The sequence below is a fragment of the Rattus norvegicus genome, chromosome 1 (genome assembly GCF_021556685.1).
Source record: "Rattus norvegicus strain SHRSP/BbbUtx chromosome 1, alternate assembly SHRSP_T2T, whole genome shotgun sequence".
NCBI classification, from domain to species: domain Eukaryota; kingdom Metazoa; phylum Chordata; class Mammalia; order Rodentia; family Muridae; genus Rattus; species Rattus norvegicus.
Window position 1 is genome coordinate 98097401 of NC_141534.1, and position 25875 is coordinate 98123275.

The window sequence follows — 25875 nt, forward strand, 5'->3', positions numbered from 1 at the left end:
ATTGAGGGTTGGAAAAGGCCAAATTCATTATATACATGTCTGAAATTATTAAAGAATAAAATCCTTACAAATAAAATTGTCATGTTGATTGTCCTGAAAAAAAAAATGTATGGTTCTAAATCCCTACTTTACTTTATAATGTTTCAGGCTTGATAGAATGTATTTGAGTAGAAACAGAATCATTTTGTAGTTGTGAGGATTTTTTTTCTTGTTTGTTTTGTAATATTGAGAATTGAATCTGAAACTTCAAGCATGCAAGGTAAGCACTCTAGCACTTAACTATATCCCCAACTGTATTAGTCAGGGTTCTCTAGAATAACAAAACTTAGAGAATAAATCAATCTCTTTCTCAAAAAAAAAAAAAACCAAAAAACTTCATCCAAAACTAAAGCAAAGCAAAACAAACAAACAGCTTACACCGAAGTGTCCACCCTCTATAGTGAGCAGCTAAATTGAAGCTAAACCCTCGTGGGTTTCCACTGCCCCTTTCCTCAGAGCTCCTCCCCATTAAGGCTGTGGCTGTGAAGGGTAGGGTGAGGGACACAGAGGTAGCAGACCTAGGAATCCAGCTAGAGACTCCTGACGTGAATAAACACCGTAGGCCTAGTGCCATACACTACCAGTCAGCTTTAACTAAGCATTGAGCATGTGCCTGGTCTACACTACAGATTTCATATGGATTGTGTCACAATCCCAGAACACCTCTAAGAAGTCATCTCCACGTTACAGGAAAAAAGACTGAAGCCAGACAAGTTATGAAACCAGACACAAAGGTCATGTCACAAAATAGACAGAGCAGTCTCTTCATTCTACAATTTAACAAGAATGCCCCATTGCCTTCAACACTTTTAACACCCTGACTAACAGAGGGTGGCAGTACACAACAAGGCACACAACAGAAATTCAGGCTTAACTGGCACTGGCTGAGGGAACCAGGAAGCTCCCCACAGAGGAGCCCGGTTGGCTTCTCCAGGTCATACTCTCTCCCCTCTTTCTTAGCCTCTTGGAAAGCTATGGGAGAAAGAAAAGGAAGGGAAGTGAAGATGCCATTCTGCTCTGGAGTCACATTCTCACAGCTTCTGACCAATGAAAATTACTTGCTCCTTCTAATAATAAATATATAATACATGAATACCTAATATGTACAAAGCTCAAAAACCCTGAGGGTACACAGAAGGAGAATGAGAAAGCCCCTGTGCCTATGAGAGTTACATACTTACTAATGGGGCTGGGAGACAACAAAGCCAGAAATAGACACAAGGTCAGATGCAGCTGGAGAACAGGGCGCCTGGCAGGTGGTGAGGAAAAGGCTTTCTGAGGATAAACCAAGGAAGAAAGCCTCACTTCCTACTCTGAAAGGAATATTCTGAGAAATGGCAGTGAAGCCTGTTGTCTGGACCACAGAAGCATGGGGCTGGGCTTGGGTCCTCCTGATGCACAGCTAGAATGGTGCAGGGGAAATCCTGCTGCAGGATGCGGTGGGAGAAGAGATGCAAGAGAGGACGAAGGACTGCCAGTCTGCCGTCTCTGCTCTTTACTATGTGCTTGACCTTACGTGAGGAGTCATTTAATCTGCAGTGTTCTTTGTAAGAACTGCCCTCTTCTTTCCCACGGTGTGTAAAGCATCAAACCAATTAAGACTATGACAAAATATACATTGTAAATAATTAAAGGCCAACCGAACCAGTAGTTACCCTGGCTCTTGGAACTGGTTTCAGTGACTATTATTATAAAATGTCACCTCAAGTAACAGACTAAACATCACCTTCTGAGAAGACAGAGCTCTCAACTCTGCTCATCCTTTATCTTGTCTCACTTCCTAGCCCAGCCCTCAACCCCCATGATAGACATCACCCTCCTTGACTCCGGGATGAGCCAGTTCTGGAGGACTGTCCTTACACAGGTTTGGAAGAATGTGTACCAGGGTCACAGACAGCTCTCTCAGATCACAGACTCAGGGCATGTGAGGCTTCAGAACAGATTGGGTAAGCTGGAGAATGGGTGAGTGGAATAGTCAAGGCCAGGCACTTAAGTGTAAAATAGCACTGAAGCTCTACCAACAGCCACCACCTTAATCCATGCCAGGAGCCCCACACATGGTAAAATAACCCATTTTACAGATGATAAAACAGAATCAAAAAGATAAATTTGCTTAATGTCAAGTAGGTTTAAGTGAGAAATGTCTGTCTCACTCCAAAAGATATTTCTGATCACCAGGCTGTCCTGTCTGCCTGTGACAAGATTCAGGATGTAAAAACAACAGTGGGTGGGTACCAAAGAGAAGACATTCTGGAAAACAGATAATCTTCAGGGAGCTACTGAAACAGAACCCTGCTTACTGGGAATTCCTGGTGAAGAAGGGTGTATCATAAGCCTGGTGCTATGGTATATACCTATGATCCTAGCACTCAGGAGGCTGAGACATGAGATCCACAAATTCAAAATCCACATGGTCACAGAGTGAGACCGGCTCTCAAAGCAGAACAACAGAGTACATGAACCTTCCGACTGTCTTATACTGTACGCACAGTCTCTGCCGTGTTGTAGCCATGGGTATAACCAGAGTGCCCTTTCTTCTCGGTATACATGCTTAGTTGTTTGATGCTGCTGTTAATATTTTTATGTGTGTGCTTGTCTACATATACATATGTACACCATGTGTATGCCTCGCACTGAAAAGGCCAGATCCCCTGGAACTGGAACTACAGGCAGTATAAACTGCCACATAGGAGTTGGGAACTGAACTCAGGTCTTCTCCAAAAGCAGCCGTCTCTCCATCCCATTTGCATGTTTCTTTTTTTTTTTTTTTCTAGATATGAAAAAAAAATTTTTTTTTTTTGTTCTTTTTTTCGGAGCTGGGGACCGAACCCAGGGCCTCGCGCTTCCTAGGTAAGCGCTCTACCACTGAGCTAAATCCCCAGCCCCTGGATATGAAAATTTATTATTCTGTTTCCATTGTCAAAATTTTATGATCTTGGTCTTTCCTTCTTGCCTTTGTACAGAGCCAAAAGAGACACATTGGCTACTTTAACCACCTTAAAGCGGACTCCAGGAATATCACCCACGGCATGGCCTTTGCGACCAAATCCAGCAACCAAAACTTCATCATTTTCCTCAATGAAGTTCAAGCAACCGTCATTGGGCACGAACGCTGTGATCTTCTTGCCGTTCTTAATGAGCTGCACCCTGACACACTTCCAGATGGCAGAATTTGGCTGTTTGGCTTCAACGCCTACTTTTTCCAGCACAATTCCCTTTGCGTGAGAGGCACCCCCAAACGGATTGGACTTCAGGGCTGTGCCCAAGTGGGCTTTCTTGTACTGTTTATCACATTTGCATGTTTCTTGAGTGAACAATTCATCTGGACTGGCCTCAGTAGTGCAAGGGTGACCTTGTACTGAGATTATAGGACTGGGCTACCATGTCCTCTTTCTAGTTTGATATCTTAAGCAGATTACGAAGGGTCTAATTTAAGGCCATCCTGTCTGAGAACTAAGACATCCTTTCTACACCATCATAGTTGCTGAGGGTCAGCCTACACGTTCTGAAATTTTGCTACAGCTACTCCTTCCTAGGGTCTGGCCCAATGCAGCACTCTCTACCTGCTTGTAAGTGGAGCTGTGGTGCCTAGCTCAACCTCATCTCCCAAAAAGCTTACCTTTTTCCATGTTAACAGACTGGACAGACCTAAAGTTCACTGCTGCTTAACTCTACTTACGAGTTCATCTTCCTCAGATCCCCAGCAAGGTGAGAACTAATAAGCCATCCTGTGCCTTATGTCTCATCAGATGAAAAGTCTCCAGAGTGAAAGAAGCTCCAGACTGGCTGCTTCCATTTGAAATTCCAAAGCCACCCCATCATTTCCCTCTCTCCAGTACTCATACACCTTACGCATTCCATTTGATTTTCAGTGTCCACAACCTTGTTTTGAATACAGTTTATTGTCCTTTTGGTAATTCCAGAGTCATTACACAATGACCAAACCCACAGACCAGACCATGATATTGCTATCTAAATGTGTCCTGGGAGAAACAGAGAATGCAGACCACTTGTAGACTATAGAGAATACTTATGAAAACTCTATTACAGGTTAAAAAGGGAAGGAAAAGGGGTTGGGGACTTAGCTCAGTGGTAGAGCGCTTGCCTAGCAAGCGCAAGGCCCTGGGTTCGGTCCCCAGCTCCGGGGAGAAAAAAAAAAAAAAAAAAAAAAAACAGAAGGGAAAAAAAAAACAGCTTATTGAACATACATGCAAAACCCTGACAAGAGACTGCTGGTGCTGCACTGTGGCAGAATGCCTGCTGATCACGGAACACTCAGATTTCCATTCCATGGGTGTGGTTTCTTTTGATTAACAACAACAACAAGAAAAATCAATGAATCTTTTTGCAGCCAGAATTTTCACTCACAGAGAAAAGCCATGCTGTGCATAGAACTACCAGAGAATGTCAAAAAGTCAGCATATGCCTACAACACCAAATGCTACCAACTCAGACAAAAAGTACATTCTGAACTGGACAAGGGCTATATTGCTAATAAAAACAGCCGACGTGGTTTCTGAGCTCCCATCTGCCACATGGGCTAAGTACGATGACATACAAAGGCTTTAATGGTGATGATACATCTTCACTTTTAACTAGACAGGACTTGAAGAGGTGTGGGTTCTGCTAAAAAATAAAAGTACTAACTATTCCTGAACAACCATAACCAGCAACTGTACCATTTCCTGCACGTCCCAGACTTGTACTTTGGATATTTTAGTAAAATCTAGATGTTATTATATGTTCTTTTGTTGTTCATTTCCCAAAATAAATTATACCAAAAACCATCTTGCCAGGCTGAGGTTATGGGTCAAAACTTGAGCTCCTGTCGTAGTATATACAGGGTCCTGAATCTAACTTACTACCATGTCATATGTGCTAAATATGTAAGAAATCTGTCTTCTTACTTTTGAGGCAGGGTCTCACAATGTAGCCCTGGCTGGCCTAGAAATTATTATATAAACCAGGCTGGCCTCATACTCAGACATAAAGAGATCAGTTTGCCTCTGCTTTCCCTAACGCTGGGATAAAGGTTTGTCCCAGTACACCTAACCATTTTTTTCAAGATCTTTAAAAAATATGCATATGCTATGTGTCCATCCAAGTATAGGTTCCCACAGAGTCCAAAGGTCCCCTAGAGCTGGAGTTACAGGTGGTTGTGAACCACCCACCATGGATGCTGGGAAGCCAAACTCAGGTCTTCTGTAAGAACAATACTTGCTCTTAACCTCAGAGCCACCTCTCCAACCTCACAAGAAGTCATTCATATTTCAGCTATATTGCTATAAATTTTAAAACAAATAAAAAAAAAAAAAAAGAAAAGATTATCCAGGGAACGGCTACAGAAGGTAAGTACTAAGTCCACATTAATTATGGTAAATCAAAGACAGCATCTATCTGCTCTTAAACTCTTTCCCCATTTCAGATGCAAATTTTTTCTATAACCAAAGTTATATTGTATGTTTATATGGGGCAGATCAAAAATATATCCAAGTCACCACACATCATATGGCCAACAAGCCCCATAAAATTTAGGAAATTTTTTTTTGTTGAACTGAGTATATTTTTATTAAAAAGTTGTCATTGCCCTTAAGAATGCTTTAAAGGGTAGTATACACAGGTAGTCTCAGCTTTACAGGAGGTGGAGGAAAGAGGTTCATTCAAATGCATGAGTTTGAAGCCAAGCTGTGTTCAACAACAACAACAAAGCCCCTAACTGCTTCAGGAGCTGCCTCACTGAGACTAACTCCCACCCCCGTCTGTCAGGAACACTAAGCTAAGTTACCCACTCCCATCCCCCCACCCCAAGATCTAACTGGTGATTCTTTGGCTGGTCTTGGATGGGTCAGAGAAGAAGCCTGTCCTGTCCCAGCAATGCGGAGAGGGTAAACCTCCTCCTCTGCCTTCACTGATTTCCTTTGCCTGACATCCAACATGCAAAATACTATACTGGCTTCAATCTCTCTTGGCTTTTCAGCTGATCCAGTTTCAGATTCCCTGGCTGCTTCCCAGTCATCTTCTGCCCTCAACATGCTGGAGTACTCTGGGGCTTGCTGCTGCTTCGGCACCACTCACTTGATAGCCACATCCAGTTTTCTAGCTTTAAATACCATCCACTAGCCAGCAGTTCCCACATTCTGTAGCTGTGGACCTCAGCTACAAAGTGTTCGCCTATCTACTGAAAACCACACCTTAAACAGGTAATCCAGATCTATTATTCTATGTGTCTCCTCCTTCCCTACTGCTCTTATCTCGGTCAAGGGCAGTACTAGGAAGAGACCCAGAAACAGAAAGAAACCCTGGAGGCAACTTTGATATATTCTCATTCATATTCTCTCTCTCTCTCTCTCTCTCTCTCTCTCTCTCTCTCTCTCACACACACACACACACACACACACACACACACACACACACACACACACACACACACACAAACTCAGCATTATATATAATTCCAGCACTTGAGAGGCAGAAGCAGGCAAATCTTTGTATGTCTAAGGCCAGCCTGGTCTACTCACCCAGGAGCTCCACTAAGAGACTCTATCTCAAAACAGACAGAAAAAACCCACACGACTAGCTGGGCAATGGTATTGAACACCTTTAATCCCAGTATTCAGGAGGAAGAGGCAGATAGATGTCTGAGTCTAAGGCCAGCCTGGTCTACAGATCATGTTCTAGGTCAGCCAGGACTACACAGAAAATCCTTGTCTTGGAAAAAAAAAAACAAAAAACAACCAAACCAAAATAAATTAAGCAACCAAAGAACCCACACAACTGCTGCCCAACTATATAGACCTAATCCACAGAACCCATGCAAAAACCCAATGTGGTAACATCCACTTGAAATCCAGCACTCATATGGCGAGATGAGAGTGGGAGACAAAAAGTTCCAAGTCAGCTAGCCTATAGCATGTGGGGCAGTAGCAAAACCAAAAGCGACCCTGCCTCAATAAGGAGGAAGGTGAGAACCAACTCCCAGATGTTCTCTGACCCCTACATGTGTACAGTGGCACATGCTCACCCACAGTCACATTCCTACTCACAAAACAAATGATTACATTCAAACCCCTCAACTCGTTTTCAGAGTTTCACAAGATACGTAAAGTTCAAGAGATAGATGGTGGTGGTGGCTATACACCATGTGAATTACAAGAATTTTACCTTATAAAATCTAGTCCTAAACTAGACATGGTATAATTGATACCCTGCGAAGTAGAAGCAGGAGCGATTCAATGATCCTCAGCTATTCAGTGAGTTCAAGGCCAGCCTGTTTAAGACCCTGTCTTAAAAAAACAGACAACTCCTCCCATATCCAAAAAAACCAAAACAAAAAAACTAGTAACAACAATACCTACTTGTTTGTTTCCTATACAACCGTTCCATTCTTGGCTATTACAATGTCTTGCCTGGATCACTGTTATGGCCTCTAACCACCTGCACTCACTAATACCAAGTTTACCTCTAATAACAACTCCCTGAATTGATTGTACTTCAGTTGTTCTGCCTGCATCCTGAACAAGTTGTAGAACGTGGAGGAGATGAAGGAGCACTCTTCTTTCCCTGTAAGGAGACCTAGTTGTCTCATCTAGTACTTCCTGTCTCAGGTCGACTTATAAGTACCACTGCCAGCTGTCAGGAGACTATGAAGGGTAATCCTGAAACAACATGGCTGAAAGGGGACTAGACACTAGAGAGCCATTTACAGCCTCTCCTTGCAGAGAGAGAGAGAGAGAGGGAGAGAGGGAGAGAGGGAGAGAGGGAGAGAGGGAGAGAGGGAGAGAGGGAGAGAGGGAGAGAGAGAGAGAGAGAGAGAGAGAGAGAGAGAGAGGAGAAGAGAAGAATATGAATGAGAATATATGAGTGTGGGTGTCTGTGTCTGGGGTGGAGAAGAATGGGATACAGGGTGTCTGAAAGCCAAACTGGAAGCCAGGCTTGAGGCCATTTTCCATTTGCAGTACAGCACTTTTCACACCCAGTGACAGAGACTTTTCTATCTGTCTGGTCTACCAGGCCTGGAGCACTTTCTGCATCTCTGCAAAGTGGCAGCTACCTCCCCTGTATTTATCGAGAGGGTGGCTGGTACAGAGAACAAAAAGCAAAGCAGGACAGCTGGCTAGGACCTGCTCAGGACTTCTACAGTCAAGAAGTGTTCACAGGGTTCCTCCACATCCAGCTTCTTATACTTTCCTAGTTCTAAGCACTTTACCATTAGTCTGGGTGGCAGGAAGCCTAGTTGCCATGAAGGGATATGCTCTGTGTGTACACAGCAATGGCCTTAGGCGCTGGAGAGGGACCAGCTGTATAGGACTCTTAACTCCTGTGTGTTAAATATGGTTGATTTTTGTGGTGCTGAATATAGAACCCAGATCCTGCCCAGAGGATTTTAGGCAACTATTTTACAGATGATCTGTTTTTAAAGAAGAGAGAGGCTGGCAAGAATATGTCATTAATCAATCATACGAAATCTAAACTGACCAGCAGCCATAAGCATTAATTCAGAAAAGCTAGTCCTACCTAAATTATACTCTCTGAACTCTTTTTATTTCTGATTACTTATTATTTTCCCATAAAAATCTGATTTCCCTTGGGTTTTTCTTCCTTCCTTCCTTTTCTCTTCCTTTCTCTCTCTGTCTTTCAACAGGGCCTCCCTGTGTCGCCTAGGCTGGCCTGCAACTCACCATCCTTATCTCTTAGTCTCTTGCTGGGAATGCAGGTGTGCAGTACCATGCTTGACTTCCTAAACTTCCTAAATTACTTACTAACAGCCTGGACTGTTAGAAGACCGGTACACATGCACTAACCCCTCCAAGAAATATAATAACCACTAGGTCTTCAGCACTCCTTTCATGCATTTGTAATGTTCTCTAGTTTTACACACTTGGAAAATGTCCAAGCATACACAAAAGCAAAGCAGAGAATGTCACTATGTATCCATCAAAAGGCTTCCATCTTGCATCATGAACATAATTTTCACCTATGCCTGTCCTTACCTATGCCCATCCTCTATCCCTTTTTGTCTTAAAGTAAAATCCAATCAATTAGGAGCCAATACACATTCAAACGTAACTCAAATTAATTACTGTTTTTGAGACAGGGTCTCTGTGTATCCCTGGCTGTGCAGGAATTCTCTCTGTAGACCAGGCTGGCCTCAATGTCAGAAAGATCTACCTGCCTCTGCCTCCTGAGTGCTGGGATTAAAGGCATTAGCCACCACCACCTGACCAACTCAAATTAATCAGTGTCTGAATTCTGCTTCCCAAAAGGTCATTTTGCTTAATTGTTATCTCTCTTAATTCTCTTTTAATCTAAGATAGTACCTTTACCTATTTTCATACAACTGACTTGAACAAATCAGGTCAACTAACTACAGAATATTCTACCTCCTGTCAGATTAGTTACTTGTGGTATTGTGTAACTTAGTACACTATACCCCATATTTCTACAGATCCAAAGTTCATTTTAGAAGTTTAACTAGATTATTTCAGGGTTTCTTCCTCGTTTTTGTATTTTTTTTTTCAAACAAGAGGAAGCAGTACAAGACTATATGGTGAGGAGACTAGAAGTATAACTCAGCAGTAAAACACACATCTGCTCCTGGGTTTCATTCCAGTACAGAAAGAAAGGAAGAAAGGGATGAAGGAAGGAAGGGAGGGAGGGAGGGAAGGAGGGAGGAAAGGAGGGAGGGAGAGAAAATTATGTGGAGACATAATTTTCATACTGTGTAGCTTTCACACTGGGAAACATCATCTGCCTTGATTCTGTTGACAGTGACCCCTGAGAATGATCACTGGGATTTGGGTACAGAAGACCTAATCCTTCCTTTATGTAATCCCTCAGCAACCTTTCACCAAATGGCTCTATTATCAGCCACTGTTTGAGTAACTGAATTCCTCATGGTCAACAAAATGTCTTTTCTAACTGTGCTGTTATTTTCACACTAAAGCATGCTGAGATGCTTTTATAGAGAAGTTTCTTTAACCCAACTGGGGTACTCGGTTCTTATATAACATACCAGAAAAGCAAAAATCTGCTTAATTCCTTAATTTTCTCTATTTACTATTGTTACTGGTGTTTTGTTGGGTTTTAAAGATTTTTTTTTTTGTTCTTTTTTTCGGAGCTGGGGACCGAACCCAGGACCTTGCGCTTCCTAGGTAAGCGCTCTACCACTGAGCTAAATCCCCAGCCCCTAAAGATTTATTTTTATGTGCACTGTTTTGCCTGCTGTCTGTGTGAGGGCACCAGATCCTCTAGAACTACAGTTACTAACAGTTGTAGCTGCCATGTGGTTGCTGGGAATTGAACCTTGATCCTCCAGAAAAGTTAAGAGCCAGTGCTCTTAACTGATGAGCCATCTCTCCCACCCCTGTTTTGTTTTGAGGCAGGCCTTGGTTTGGGACTTGCTATGCAGGTCAGGCTGGACTAGAACTGGCAGAGTTCCTCCTGCCTCTGCTTCCTCAGTGTTGAGATTAATGGAGACCCGGACTGGCCACTTTTCAACCTTATAACTAGTGATCTCCAGAGTTGATTTGGATTAACTGCAGAAACTAGGAAAGTAAAAAGGACCCATTGTGGAAGTGGGAAAAGTAACAGTAGAGAGGCAACAGCAGGGTGCAAGGGATCTAAAGGGAGAAAGGGGGAGGGACTTTAAGTTAGGGATATAGAGGGAGAAGATAAACACAAAGGGAGCAGCAGCATAATAGAATGTCTGAAAGAGTCCTAAGGACTAAACATATCTACAATATATATAAGTGGGGTGTGTGTGTGTGTGTGTGTGTGTGTGTGTGTGTGTGTGTGTGTATACATTTTAAATAAAATGTTCCAATTTTTCCAAGCTTCCAAAGGAGAGAAATAAACCAATAGTCCTACCTAGCTATGATGCCTATGAACTGAAATGATTAGAATGACACAATAACCCTAAAGGTACCATAGTGGCAAGCACACCCTGACAGTAACCAACAGTTTGCTAATTAAACTTAAGTCCCAGTCAACAAAGGGAAATCATGCCTGGTACTGGAAAACTCAGCCAACTGTCAAGGGATAAGGAAGCCATGTATCTTAAAGGAGAACTTTCAACTACCATTTAACTAACCCAGCATAATCGCTAACTATGTCCTAAATATTTGTCTTTATACCCACAGGTAAGTACAGCTCTCATCCCTCATCAAGGAACATCTTTTTGCCACAGATGGAGACCACTACATAACCAGTTAAAACGCAGGGTTGGGAGATACAACTGCAGTACAGCTCCTGCACCTAGGGATCATGGCAGACAGTGGGGCGAAAAGCCAAAGGCACAGGAGTTGCTAAGACCATGTGCGTCATAGCAAATGTCACAAGTTCCACCACAAAGCCTCACCAACATGGCTGCCTAAACAAGACCTGAACAAGGACACCACCAACAAACATACTAATGTGATGGTGGCAGGGGGCACATAAAGTTTCCAGGGAAGAGCACACTAATCCATTCTCCAATACCAAATGATCACGTGATCAGCCCTAAAAATATACATACAAGTAACATCATACAAACTGAGCAAGTTGTATGTATATTTAGGGGGAAATATATGCATGCATACATGTAACAATTTAAGAAAAACAGGCCACACATTTAAAACAGAACAAAGAGGGTGTGTGTACATGGGAGTGTTAAGAAGGAGGACGAGGAATGTGAGATGATTGTAATCTTAAAAACAAGCTGCTATTGTTTGTTTATTTGTTTTGGTTTCTCGAGATAGGATACTCTGGGTAACCCTGCTAGCCAGGAACTCCCTCTGTTAACCAGACTGGCCTCAAGCTCACAGAGATCCACCTGCCTCTGCCTCACAAATGCTGGGATTAATGGCATGTGCCGCCACCACCATCAGGCTAAAAAAAAATTATTTTTACAAGTTGAGTTGGAGCTAGGTGGTGGCGATGGACATCTTTAATCCCAGCACTCAGCAGGCAGAGGCAAATGGATCTCTGTGAGTTTGAGACTGGCCTTGTCTACACAGTAAGTTCCAGGAGGTCTTGCGGGGAAGAACTGAATTGGTTTCACTTAAAAAAAAAAAGAAAAGGTCTTATTATATACCCCCAACTGGCCTATATTTTACTATGTAAACCAATCTGGACCCAAACTCTCATCCTCCTGCCTCTGACTCCTAGTTCTAGGATAAAAGCACGTGCCATCGCATCCAACCCCATATAAGCCATACAAGAACATTTGGTTTGGTTTGGTTTGGTTTGGTTTGGTTTGGTTTGGTTTGGTTTGGTTTGGTTTGGTTTGGTTTGGTTGAGACAAGGTTTCTCTGTGTAGCCCTGGCTGTCTCGGGACTCGCTCTATAGACCAGGCTGGCATCAAATTCAGAAATACTTGCTTCTGTCTCTCAAGTGCTGGGATTAAAGGTATATGCCATCGCTACCCAGCAGAAACTTCATTTTCTCATTAACAGTAACACTCTGGATTTTCATCTGGCATATATAGTCAGGAAATAGTTCAGTATAATTTGCTATAAAAGATCTACTAGCTAATACTAGCCATCGTGGCACACACTTTTAATCTCAGTACTCAGGAGGCAGAGGCAAGCAAATCTGTGAATTTGAGGCCAGTATTGCCTACATAGTGAGTTCTAGGTCAACCAAGGTTACTTAGAGAAACCTTACCTCCGAAAATTAAAAAAGACTACTAGACAAAACAAAGACACACAATGGATTTTTACCTTTAGAAGGGGGGAAAGCCATAGCCTATGCATAGTTAATTCCATAAGGCTAATGAAAATCCCATTTTTAAACAATTTCTACTATTTTCCATTGCTGTTGCTGTACAGTAGTTTTAGCATGTATCTGACAAAGGGCTACACACCTAAACTAAGGCTGTGAAGAGTAAGCCAGTACAGAAGGTACTTCAGACACACTCATGGCAATCATAGGAGTCCCAGGACCCTGACTGTGTGTCAAGTAGGAGCCAAGCTTCAGGGAGGTAAAGATGAGACTTCATGTCTGCCTGTGGGACTTGAAAATCCAGTAAAAAAAAAATGTACAGCCCCCTCAAAGCACATGAATTCTGAGAGCCTGCAGCTATACTGGGTTTCTGGACTGTCTTCATAGCACCTGCCCAGGGACCTGGCACTTAAGACACTGAGGACCCAAAGTGAAACCAGAACCTTGCAGCCGTCAGCTGGGTGATGACTGCCAGTAAGTAAGCAGCATCCACTTAATACAAAAGGTCAGTGAGCACATCCTGCTGCCTTCCCTCCCAATCCCTTTGGACATTCTCTTCACTCACCCTGCCCCGTCTCTGGCCTAAGAGAGAGGAAAAAAAAAAATAATAAAGCAGCACCTTCCATCTAACTCACCTTAGGGCTGTCTGTGGGTTGGCTGAGAAAGTAAAGGGGCTGACTGCCAAGCCTGACAAGAAGGGTTGAATCTCTAGGTTAAGAGCACTGGCTGCTCTTCCAGAGAACCCAGGTTCAGTTCCCAGCATCCACATGGTAACTCACAACTGTCCATGACTCCTCTTCCAGGGGATCCAACTCCCTCACTCCAACATACATGTAGATAAAACACCAGTGCACATATAAAAAAAGACAAATAATTTATATATACACATATACATACATATATATGTACACACACACACACACACACACACACACACATAAATTTTAAAATAACTGTAAGCTCTCCCTTCTGTTCATCTGTTCACCCCCTTTCAAGCACAGGAGAGGCTGCCTGCCCTTTAAACACTCTAGGTTGACTCCATCTCAGAGGCTGCTCCCTCTGCCTCATTCTCTTGGGTTTGTTCCCTTATCACCTTCTATTCTTTACTCACATGTCACCTCGGTAACTTTCCTTCCAACCACCTTCCTAGGGCAGACCATCCTCTAGTACAGGAAGAGAGAGATTCCTGACTTTTCACTAACAGATCCCCTGTGGCTGTGACAGACTGGACATCAACAAATTAATACATGCAGAATTGCTGCATAAATCATAAGCAAATGTGACTTAATAATATTACATGACTTCCTAATAAATACAAACCTAAGACACAGGACTGTCTATTATGAACTACAGATTTAACTGCAAGTTTTAAACTGATTGAAAATGAAAGAGTGGGCTGGAGAGATGGTTAAGAGCACTGACTGCTCTTCCAGAGGTCCTGAGTTCAATTCCCAGCAACCACATGGTGGCTCACAACCATCTATAAGGGGATCTGGTGCCCTCTTCTAGTGTGTCTGAAGACAGCCACAGTGTACTCATATACATTAAGTAATTCTTTAGAAAGGGGCGGGGGAGCCCTACCTCAAAAAATAAACGTCCAAGTCCCAGCAGTCCCACACCAGGCAGAGACCTTTAGACAACAGGAAAATCAGCACAAAGGAGAAAGGAAGATGCTGCCTTGGGAGCCAGGTAAACACTGGAGAAGGCAGTGTACTGGGGCAGCAACTGGTTCTGCGGCTGAGTGTTCCAATTAGAGGACATCTTGCTGGCACTTTTCTCGCACAGAATGGTGCTCCATACCTCAGAGGACTCCCAGCACTTGCTAAACCATGTCAGGAGCAGTAGTGCTAATAAGGCCATTTACTGGGTACAGTTTTTTACAAGTACTAACTGCTTCCGATCTTCACAAGAACACGAGAAGGTAGGTGCTAATTCTATTATATAGACAGGCACACTGAGACTCAAGCTGTATGGGCACTCAAGCAGAGCCATTTTGTAAAGTCAGACCTGATTCCACGCTCACAGCTCACCTGGGAGCATGGGAGTGTGTCAGGTGCTAGTCAGCTAGGAACCATCACAGACACAAATCATACTCCAACAGCAGCGTTCAGAGGAGGAGTAAGTCGCTGGATGGCATACAAAAGACAGCCCTGTAGGGATGTCAGAGTGGCCGCACACACATACACAGGCAACAATTGCAGCTCCTGGAGCTGGGCACCACTGTTTGTCTATTAAGAACATGCATGGAGGGACCCATGGCTCTAGCCACATATGTAGCAGAGGACGGCATTGTCTAGCATCGATTGGAGGAGAAGCCTTTGGCCCTGTGAAGACTCATTTCCCCAGTGTAGGGGAATGCCAGGGTGTTGAGGTGAGAGTGGGTGGGTGGGAGTGGGAGATCTTCATAGAAGCAGGGGGAGGGTGATGGGAGGGGGGATAACATTTGAAATGTAAATATATAGAATATCTAAAAAAAAAACAACACACATGGGGGTATGGGGGCACAACATGTGAATGTGTAAGAGCATTTACATACTTCCACAGGGCTTTCTTTATACACAATCCTGCTTCTGTCGTAGAGGTGTTGTATTCTGCTTTCTGCTGCTGTGACAATATGTGACTAGGAAAAGTGAGTCTAGCTGGCAAGTTTAAAGGCTAGAAAGCCAACAGCACAGTACCAAAGGCAACGTACTGCTACATTTCTGGCAGAAAGCAGGACAAGCAGAGAGGAACACGAGAAGCAACCCCTCTGTAACAACCCACTCTCCAGCTAACTAAGCCAGTCTTTCTACAGCTATGACTCATGTAAGAAGAACAGCGGGGTTTGCACTTATCAGCTTAATGACCCTAAAAGCCCCATGTTCTTCTCTACTCTTATACATGAGAAATAAATTTGCTGGGCACCAAGCACACCAAAGTACAGCAAGTGACAATATGCAATGCCAGCTTTAGGAGAGCATTCTCCTCTCACCTCCACAAGTGGGAGTCATGATAAGCCAGCCATGTTTATACATACACACACAAATAAATGCAATAAAGTCCAGACATAATGTTACTTATAATGTTACTGCTTGAGACACATTTTAAAACTAACTTATAAGTCAGTTGTTCCACATAGAACAGGCCCATGGATTCCAAAACCCATCAAAAGGAGCAAGTAGTTTCCAGACTAACATTGGAAACAAAACCCTGTTTAGTCTATTGTGTATAAAACTCATGGGAATAGGCCAACTACCTTAATCAGCATTTCAATGAGGAAAGCCAAGTCAAACTGCAACAGCCAGAAGCATCCCAACCCAGTAAGGTAGTGCATGACAGCAATCTCAACACTTGGGAGGATGAGGCAAGAAGACTGAGTTCAAGCCTGTGTTGTGATATACCTTGCTATATTGCCAACCAAATAAAAAATAGAACACATGGTAAAACATGCCTAAAATCCCAGCACTCAGGAGGTAGAGTGTTTCAAAACAAAACCAAAAATCAAGTAACTCCCAATGTAGGTATTAACACATGCCCCAGTGATTCCCTAAGCTCCTGTGTACCATAGTTCTCTAACTGTTCCAACGAGGAAGCAAAGGCACTTGTTGTCCTCCATCATTAGCGACAAAGCCATATGGGTCTAGCTATCTTCTCAAACTCCAGGGTATGATTTGAAGAGAACAGTAATACGGGTAACATAAGATGTAAGGCTCACACAAACTGCTCTCGCATGGGCCCCTACATAAACCTAAAAGTGCCCCATCATCTTACAGTGGCAGTCCGAACAGTGTGTGCTTAATACTGTTCTGCACGTCCTCTGGGGAGATGGGAGATGTAACAATGTGCTTGCAAAATGTCACATCTTTGTCAAGAAATGACCAAGTATAACTGTAGCTAAAAACATGGTTCGTATAAAAAACAAGGGTGGGTGTAAGGGTTCATAGATTGCTTTGAGCTCCAGACCAGCCTCAACTACACAGTAAGTTCAGGTCAGCCATAGTGAGAACCTGTCTCAAGCAAGCAAACAAACAAAAACAATAAAGAACAAAACAGTTTGTTCGTGTGTGCTCCACCAGATATCCACGCATGGACAGTCAGGAAAGGCATGTATCAGGCACACAGGTATCCTGGGGTGGAGACAAACAGGATGGAAATAAAAGCACAAAGCCCAATATGTCTATTTGTTGTGGGGATATGGATGAGGTCTCATGGACACTGGCCAAGTGTTCTATCCAGCTGCATGTCCAGCCTTTGTTATTTTTTTTCCAACAGTCCAGATTACAATTTTGAACCCACAATTCCTCTCCTCTGCCTCTTTAGCATTTAAGATTGTAGGCCTGTGCTACCTACACCTAGCTAAGTTTTTTTTTTTTTTTTTTTTTTTTTCGGAGCTGGGGACCGAACCCAGGGCCTTGTGCTTCCTAGGCAAGCGCTCTACCACTGAGCTAAATCCCCAGCCCCTCCTAGCTAAGTTTTACATTTCACTGTTCAATATCTTTGGAAATTTACGCATTTTTTTTTTTTTTTGGTTCTTTTTTTTCGGAGCTGGGGACCGAACCCAGGGCCTTGCGCTTCCTAGGCAAGCGCTCTACCACTGAGCTAAATCCCCAACCCCGGAAATTTACGCATTTTTAATGAGTATTTTATTTATTTACCCAGGTCCAATGCACATACATGCAAGACAAGCACTCTACCCCTGAGCTACATTCCCAGCCTGTAAGTATAATTTAAAAAATACTTTTATTATGATGAACCATTTTATAAAATCATGAAAATAGTCAGAAATTACAAATATACCTTAATAGAGAGATTCAAGACAGAAAAAGCCTATGGTGTATGTAACTCAGTGGTAAAGTATAGGCCTGACCTGTGCAAGGACTTGGGTTTAAGACCTAACACCAAAACACACACACACACACACACACACACACACACACACACACACACACACACACTTGGATGATACCGAATGGATTGTAATGGCTCCACAAGCATGATACACAAACTCCTAAATTGTCTCATATTTAAATAAATAAAAAAAGCCCCAATATTATATATTTGTAACAGCAAAGGAAGCAAACTATGGCTCCTGGACCAAATCCAGTGACTTGAAAACACAATCCCTTGGATGAAAAGAGTCTGGTTTTTGGGCTGGAGAGATGGCTCAGTGGTTAAGAGCACTGACTGCTCTTCCAGAGGTCCTGAGTTCAAATCCCAGCAACCACATGGTGGCTCACAACCATCTGAGATCCGATGACCTCTTCTAGTGTGTCTGACAGCTACAGTGTACTCATATAAATAAATTTAATAAAGTAAAAAAAAAAAAAAGAGTCTGGTTTTTAAAGATTTATTTTAAATCATGTATGTGGGTGTGTACACATGTGTGCGTGTGCACATATGTGATATGTGCATGTGTGTAGGTGCCCAGAGGACAGATCAAGACCTCAGATTCTAGCATTACAGGTGGTTATGAGCTGCCTTATATGAACGCTGAGAACCAAACTTGGACTCAGGTCCTCAGGAAGAGCAGTATACACTTTGAACCTCTGAGCCACCTCTCCAGATTCCATGGTTTCATATTTTTCAGTAATTGGAGCAGGATGTGATGGTACAAGCACTTAATCCCAAGACTCAGGAGGCAGAGGCACCCTGTGAGTTAAAGACAAGCCTGGTTTTCAGATGGAGTTTAGGTCAGTCATGATTACAAACAAGAACCCTTCCAGAGTACCCAGGTTTGATCCCAGCACCCACACAGCAGTGATAACCATCTATAACTCTAGTCCCTAGGGCATCTGATGCCCTCTTCTAGACTCTGTAAGCACCAGACATACATGCAGGCAAAATACACACTTGCAGGGTTGGGGATTTAGCTCAGTGGTAGAGCGCTTGCCTATCAAGCGCAAGGCCCTGGGTTCGGTCCCCAGCTCCGATAAAAAGAAAAGAAAAAAAAAAATACACACACGCACGCGTATACTCACACACACATGTACAAAAAATACTAATGCAACAGAATCAAAGTTAAAACAAAAAAACAAAACAAAACTCATCGTAGCTCAATGGCACAGCATTTGTGGTAAAAACATAAAGTTCTGGGTTCCATCCCTACCACTGAATAAAAAAGAACAGTAAAAAGCTATTTCCTCACTGAGGTCAAGGGGAAAAGCCATCTTTATTCTGAATAAAACTTGATTCTAATCTAGAATCCGAAATTAGAGTGTTTCATTTTTACTACAAATCCCCCAAGAAATACACTAAGATTCAAATGCATCTGAATGAAAAAAAGTTTTGGGTTTAGAAGTGGAAAAATAACTTATTCTATAAACACATGGGACTTTCTCATAAACTAGTAATTCTATGGATTGAAAATTGAAAAACATGACTCATGATGACAGTTAGAACCCTAAGCACGTGTGTTTGTGCCGTATCAGGGACTGAGCCTAGGCTGTACACGTTAGGCAAGTGCAGTGTAACGTGTCTCCAGTCCTTCACTACATACTTTGCATAGTATATTATTTGGATATTAGTTTCCAATTTGAGAAAATTAAGGGCAAACATCAAATACAGACAATTGGTTTAACTTTTTCTTTGGTGTGTGCTGGGATTAGACCTGAGACCTCACACCCTGAACACTGACTCTAACACTGAGCCCCTGCTTTCTAATCCTTCTCAGTATTCATTTAACTTACTTAAAATGAAAGCACCAGACCTTGGCAGGCACGAAACTTTTAACGAGAAGACTCTATCAACAGAAGAGGACGAAGGCTACTATTGCTGTGGTCTGGAGAAACTGAGGGTCCTCACTGACATCTGCAGTACATCCTATGGGGACAGTACTTTACCTCAATGTCCTGGAGACTGAATTCCTTCTGATCTGTGAAGTTTGCAGCCCCAGCACTGAGTTCCATGAGCATCTTGGCAATCTCGGGCTTTATGGCTGAGGTCAACCTGCTGGCTGCTTCCATTACATGCTCCTGCACGTCTTTGAGCTGCATAGCAGCCTTTGAGTAGTGTGAGTTCCTGAACACGGTGCTGAAGAGATCTGTGAGGAACGTACTAGCACGGCAAAAGACATTGAGGGCATCCAGGTACTTAGAGATGCCCTGCTGGATGTCAGCAATGGGAGTAGAGTGGGGCATGGCATGGTGGCAGCTGCCTGCAGTGGTCAGACTGCCCAGCGGAGCAGAGGGGGCCGTGGACGCCAAAGGCGCACTCAGTGCTCGGCCTAGCTCAGGCATCGGGTACTGCTGGTGCTGCTGCACCTTCTGCTTGGACCCGCCAAGCAGGAAGCGCCGCTTGTAGTCCATCTTACTGTCCTGGGCACTGCAGCAATACATGCGGGTGGGAAACTGTCCCAGGGACCACTGGCAGGTCAGCGCTCTGAGTCCTTTTTTCCAAAACTGTGGCTAGGTATAAAAATAGTGGAGTTCTGCAAATCTAAGTTTTAAAAAAGTTATTTCCATGAGGCAGGTGACCATGTGATCCAACATAAAGGTGAGAAAAATAACAGATTTATATAATTAATATTTTCAGTGTGGGTAGGAACTCTAACAAAAAATAACAGTGTCCAAAATGCTCTGTAACTGTTCAGCATCCTACCCTCGATGAAGATATGCTTGCTGAAGAAAATGTTTATTTATAATTGCTTTGCAAGAATATTTTGATACTTACATTTACAATGGCAGAAAAATAACTTAACTTTTAAAATGTAATATAATGTATCTTTTATATACCAAAAAGGACCCCAGCTGGTCAACAGCATTTAGGCGGAAGGGGTTACTTCACGGGAAGTCCTTAAGGAAGAACACACCTCTGCAGAATTCTGACAGAGCCTGCCTGTCAAATCCATTTACCTGGAAAGCTTCTTCTCAGTGCTAAAAACTTCCAAATCTCCTGCAAGGTTTCTGGGAACAAGTGTTCTTTAAACATGGCATTTGTTACTGTGTGTCTTCTCTTTTCTTTTGTTTGCTGAGGTAGCGGTTTCCTTGTAACATTAATAAAAAGTGCTTCCAGACTGGGTTGGCCTGCAGTTGTAAAGTCTGAAGCAAGAAAGCACAGATGTATTCATAAGGCCTCTAAGTCATTTCCTGTAAGAGGAAAAAGAAGGAAGACGAAGTCAGGGAGGCTGTAGGACAAAGAACAATTCTGAACACTTCTACAATGCTTCATCCTCCACTTTGGTAAGCTTCACATCAAGACACCGTAATTAGCATCATGAAAGCAAGACAGGGTGAAACCCAGCTATGAGAAGAGGAATGTTAGAAAGCTCCTTGGGGGCCAGAAGTGGCAGCACATACCTTTAATTCCCACACTTGGGAGACAGAGGCAGTGGGATCTCTGAGTTCAAGGCCAACCTGAGCTACAGAGTGAGTTCCAGGACACCCAGGGCTATACAGAGAAACTGTATCTTGCAGGAAAAGAAGGAGAAGAAGAAGGAAGAGCAGGGAAGGAAAGGGAGGGAAGGGGAGAAGAAGGAAGGGGAAGGAGAAAGAAAGAAAGAAAGAAAGAAAGAAAGAAAGAAAGAAAGAAAGAAAGAAAGAAAGAGAGAGAGAGAGAGAGAGAGAGAGAAAGGAAGAAAGGAAGGAAGGAAGGCAGGCAAGCAGGCAAGCTAACTTGCTCATTTCTTAGGCTGGAGGCTAAAGATGTGATTCAACATGCATGAAGTCCTAGGTTCAACCCCGAGCACTGCATAAACTAGCTGTGATGACTCACACCTCTAATCTCAACATCCAGGAGATGGAGGCAGGAAAATAAGAAGTTTAAGATTATATTGGTTTTTTTTTTCTTTTTTTTTTTTTTCTTTCCGGAGCTGGGGACGGAACCCAGGGCCTTGCGGTTGCTAAGCAAGCGCTCTACCACTGAGCCAAATCCCCAACCCTAAGGTTATATTGTTAACTTAGTGTATTTCAGGCCAACCTGAATTACAGGAAATCCTTCTCAAAAGAAAAAAATAAAAAGAAGAAAAATTCTTCAAATTCTAACAAAGATAATGCAACAAATTAACTGACTTCAGACCAACTAATGAACCTAAAACTAGTTAAGTGTTTGAACAGGGCCTACTCAACATTTAGCATTCCTTTGTTTCCTCTTCAAAGGGCTCACAAACACCTACCAGAGGATTAGGTGAGTTGAGTGATCCCTGGCATCTATAGGAGACAGGGTTCAGGGCCTGGAGGTCCCCAAATCTGAGGGTATTGAAGACACATATATAAGATGGGATAGTATTTTTGCATGCCACCTGTGTACAGCCCCCTATACAACTTAAATGAGCTCTATAAAACACAAGCAGGGGGTTAGGGATTTAGCTCAGTGGTAGAACGCTTGCCTAACAAGCGCAAGGCCCTGGGTTCGGTCTCCAGCTCCGAAAAAAAGAAAAGAAAAAGAAAACACACACACACACACACACACACACACACACACACACAAGCAGAGTGCTGTACACCCAAAATCCCAGGTCCTCAGAGGTTGTTGCAGAGGATTGCCTTGAGTTTTGAGGCCGGTATAGATTATAGAGCCAAGTATCAAATCAGATCAGGGCTATACGATCAAAGGGGAAAATCACTTATATTTGACTTGGAGTATCTAGGGCAATATGTAAGCACTATATGAACAGTTGTTAATCTGTTTAATGGTAATAAGAAGAAAAAATTGTGTCTTGTACAAATACAATTCTAAAATTCCACATTTGCCTATTTATGTGGAATTCTAAAGACAACCTATGGGAGTCTGTTGTCTCCTTCTATCATGTGACTCCTAATCAGGCTTGGCAATAAGCACTTTCCCACTGTACATGGACACCATACCAGGCAGAAGTAATCCTCTAAAAAGATGATTTATGTATTTACTTTATGCATATGAGTGTTTTGTTTGCACATATGCCTGGGAATTATGAATGTGTCTGGTGTCTGCAGAGGCCAGAAGAGGACATCGGATCCCCTGGAACTGGAGTTACAAATGGTTGTGAGCTGCCATAGAAGTGCTAAGAATCAAACTTAGGTCCTCTGGAGGAGCAGCCAGTGCTCATAACTGCTGAGCCATCTCTCCTGCCTCAGAAACTACTTTTAAAAAAGCCAAATACAGGGGAAGAGCAAAGGATATGATGGGAAAAAAATGGAAAATTTTTAATTTATTGTTAAAGCAACAACAACAAAAGTAAGAGAAGAAAAAGAAAAAGAAAACCAAATATAGCACTCTGGAGGCAAAGACAGGAGGAATTCCGTGAGTCTGAGACCAGCCCAAGCTAAGTTTCAGGGCAGCCTGGGATAAAAAAAAAAGTCCTGGGGATTTAGTTGGGGATTTAGCTCAATCTCAACAATCAAACAAACAAAACTAAACAGATAAAAATTCTGGACCTGAGACCCATGAAGTGGTTTCTGCCTGTAACTCCAGCACCTGGGAAGCTGGAGTGGAAGGAACGCAGAGGTTTGAGGTTAGCCTGTATACGGGTACTTGGTGAGTGTCAGTGCAGCTTGAACCATAGAGTAAGACAGTCGAAGGGGATAGGGCAGGACTCTGAAGGTGAAGGACAGGAACACTAAGACAAGAAAGCTATTATATGGTTCTCAGAGAGATCTATGGGACACCATCAAGCATACAAGAGTGACTTTAACAAGGAGTAGTTGAAAGACTAAGAATACAAAATCTGATACAAATTGGATACAAATCTGATAAACACATTCTAGTGAGATGGACCAGGAGAGCCACATTAGGATCAAAGCATCTAAAGGTAAAGCTGTGAAGAAGCAGAGGTGGCTTTCACTCCTCATGGTCATTAGATAATGTCACCAGTCACTGAATCCTGAGCTCTGTTCCAATAACTAAGAAGTAGGGCTTCTTAGAACATGCAGTCAAAACACTTTCAGGGAAAAAAAAAATCAATATATAATCTTGTTTCATATTTCAGTTTAAAGGCAGCTCACTTGGGCTGGGGTGTAATTCAGTGGTAGACTATGTATGTATCCCATACATGGCCTTGGGGTCAACCAATAGTACTAAAAACAACCCCTCAAACTCATGCTAAGATACAGCTGATTTATGTGAAATGCAGTAATCCTACGCAAGAGGACTTCGCCATCATGACTAACTAGTTACCTGCCAGTGTTTGCCTCTAAATGGCATGATATTGGAAATTAGTTTCAGCATGTAAATTTTGTGTTAAAAACAATGTTCAGTTCATGACTTCTGTACTCTTACTTTTGGACAGCTCCAGTCTTGTGCTTATAGCCTGAAAACAATGCCAACCTGGACTACTGAGCAAGAGCCCCTCCCTCAACTCTCGCCTAACAGGCCCAAGGTCTTTTGTTTATTCCCCAGAACTGAAAATCATTAACTTCATTTTATAAATACTAGGCTTCTAAATTAGCAGACAGAATTAAAAGACAATAAAATTCTAAGTCTGTGGATGATAAAATGTGTGAATACTATGCTAAATGTAGTCAGGTTTCATTACTAACACAGTGGTACATAGAGTAAATGTATGCATATACAACATGAGCACCAGCTGTAGGTATATTACTTGAATAATTTTAAATGTTTTAAAGATTTGTTTATGTTTGTGTGCATTGGTATTTTGCCTCATGTATGGGTGTGTACCGTGTGCCTGATGCCAGAGGAGGGCCCAGATCCCCTGGAACTGGAGTTGCAGGTGGTTTTAAGCCACTAAGTAGGTTCTGGGAATTGAACCCACGTTTCCTGCAAGAGCAGCCAGTGCTCTTAACTACTGAGCCACCTCTCCAGCCCCTATACTTTCTTTTCTTTTTTCTTTTACTGGTTTTCAAGACAGCATTTCTTTGTGTAGCCCTGGCTGCCCTGGAACTCACTATGTAGACCAGGTTAACCTCAAACCAGGAGATGCACCTGCCTCTGCCTCCCAAGTGTTGGAATTAAAGGTGTGCAACACCACAGCCCGGCTCCTTTCTTTTCCTTTAAGAAAATTCTCCCTGATGCTGTCTGTCTTTCAAATGCAATTGATCCACATTTATCTTCCTAAGGACTAAACTATTAAAAAATATTTCTCTTCTATACCTTCTTAATAAAATTGTCACCAAGAAAACATTCAAAAATATAAGAAGCTGCACAGTATGGACATTAATACTATGAAAGTCTGTACAAGTTAGTGCAGCTGTCCAGTAATGTCTTCATAAATTCTAATTCTACAATTCTCAAGCACATCAGAAAATGACACTTCAGTAGGTTAAATGGCACCTTTTCAACAACACATAACTTGCAAAGGTTCTCAATAGATTTAAATACAGACCCAATTACATTCATTCCTTCAAACTATCCAACGAGTTCTATTTCAAACAACAGAAAACATTCTTGAAACTAGATGGAGAACCAGTGCAAGAGCAATCTTGGGCCCCCAGCAAGAAAATGCAAAATTATATTCATTCAGGAAGTAAGAGGTCACTAAGAGAGGGGCCTTGCAGGTCTGACTGGCTAGGTGGTGTCCTGATTCTGCACTGAACAGTGCTATGACCTGGAGTAAGTTCTTTAGTTTCTTTGTCTCGGTGTCATCATCTATAGGCAGAGACAATAAGAGTAACTACTGTTACTGAATTAAACGAGCCCATACATATCAAAAACAGAATGTTTAGAACATACTAAGCAATGTTTGATGGTGTCACCTAAGACAGGAGAAGGGGGCTGGAGAGATGGCTCAGAGGTTGAGAGCAGTGATTGCTCTTCCAGAGGTCCTGAGTTCAATTCCCAGCAACCACATGGTGGCTCACATCCATCTGTAATGGGATCTGATGTCCTCTTCTGTATATATGCAGAACACTGTGTATATAATAAATAGATCTTTAAAAAAAAAGACAAGAGAAGGTAAACAGACTGTATTATCTTTGCTTGTCTGGAAAAACACTACTGATAAACAACAAAGGTTTTGTTGAGTTGCCTAACGCCTAAACCAAACAGAAACCTACCCTAGGATGGGAGGTAGCACATGCTTTATGAACCCTATGTCTACTTCAATACACTAAGCAAAGAGAAATGAATTCCTGTTTGACTAAAATTTGATATATATACACTCACACTCACATACACACACACACACACACACACACACACACACACATGTATGTATGTATGTACGAGAGGGGGGGGGGAGTGTGTGAGTTGTTAGGGATTAATCTAGGACCTCATCATGGTAGGGAAGTG

The 25875-nt window shown here is 42.6% G+C and overlaps 1 protein-coding gene and 1 pseudogene across 26 annotated transcripts in view; both read right to left on the reverse strand.

Moving 5' to 3' along the window:
* Positions 1-25875, reverse strand: part of Garre1 (granule associated Rac and RHOG effector 1) — a 78636-nt gene that overhangs the window by 32582 nt on the left and 20179 nt on the right. For 4 of the 26 annotated variants that reach the window (XM_087555160.1, XM_087555151.1, XM_087555161.1 and 1 more), the window contains 3 exons: positions 21827-21899; positions 20568-20801; positions 19557-20151 (listed from right to left, as the gene is read on the reverse strand). In XM_087555160.1, the coding sequence (XP_087411286.1) occupies positions 19557-20051 (495 nt within the window). In that variant the 5' untranslated portion in view covers positions 20052-20151; positions 20568-20801; positions 21827-21899. 26 annotated transcript variants of the gene reach the window in all.
* Positions 2928-3330, reverse strand: Rps23-ps12 (ribosomal protein S23, pseudogene 12; annotated as a pseudogene).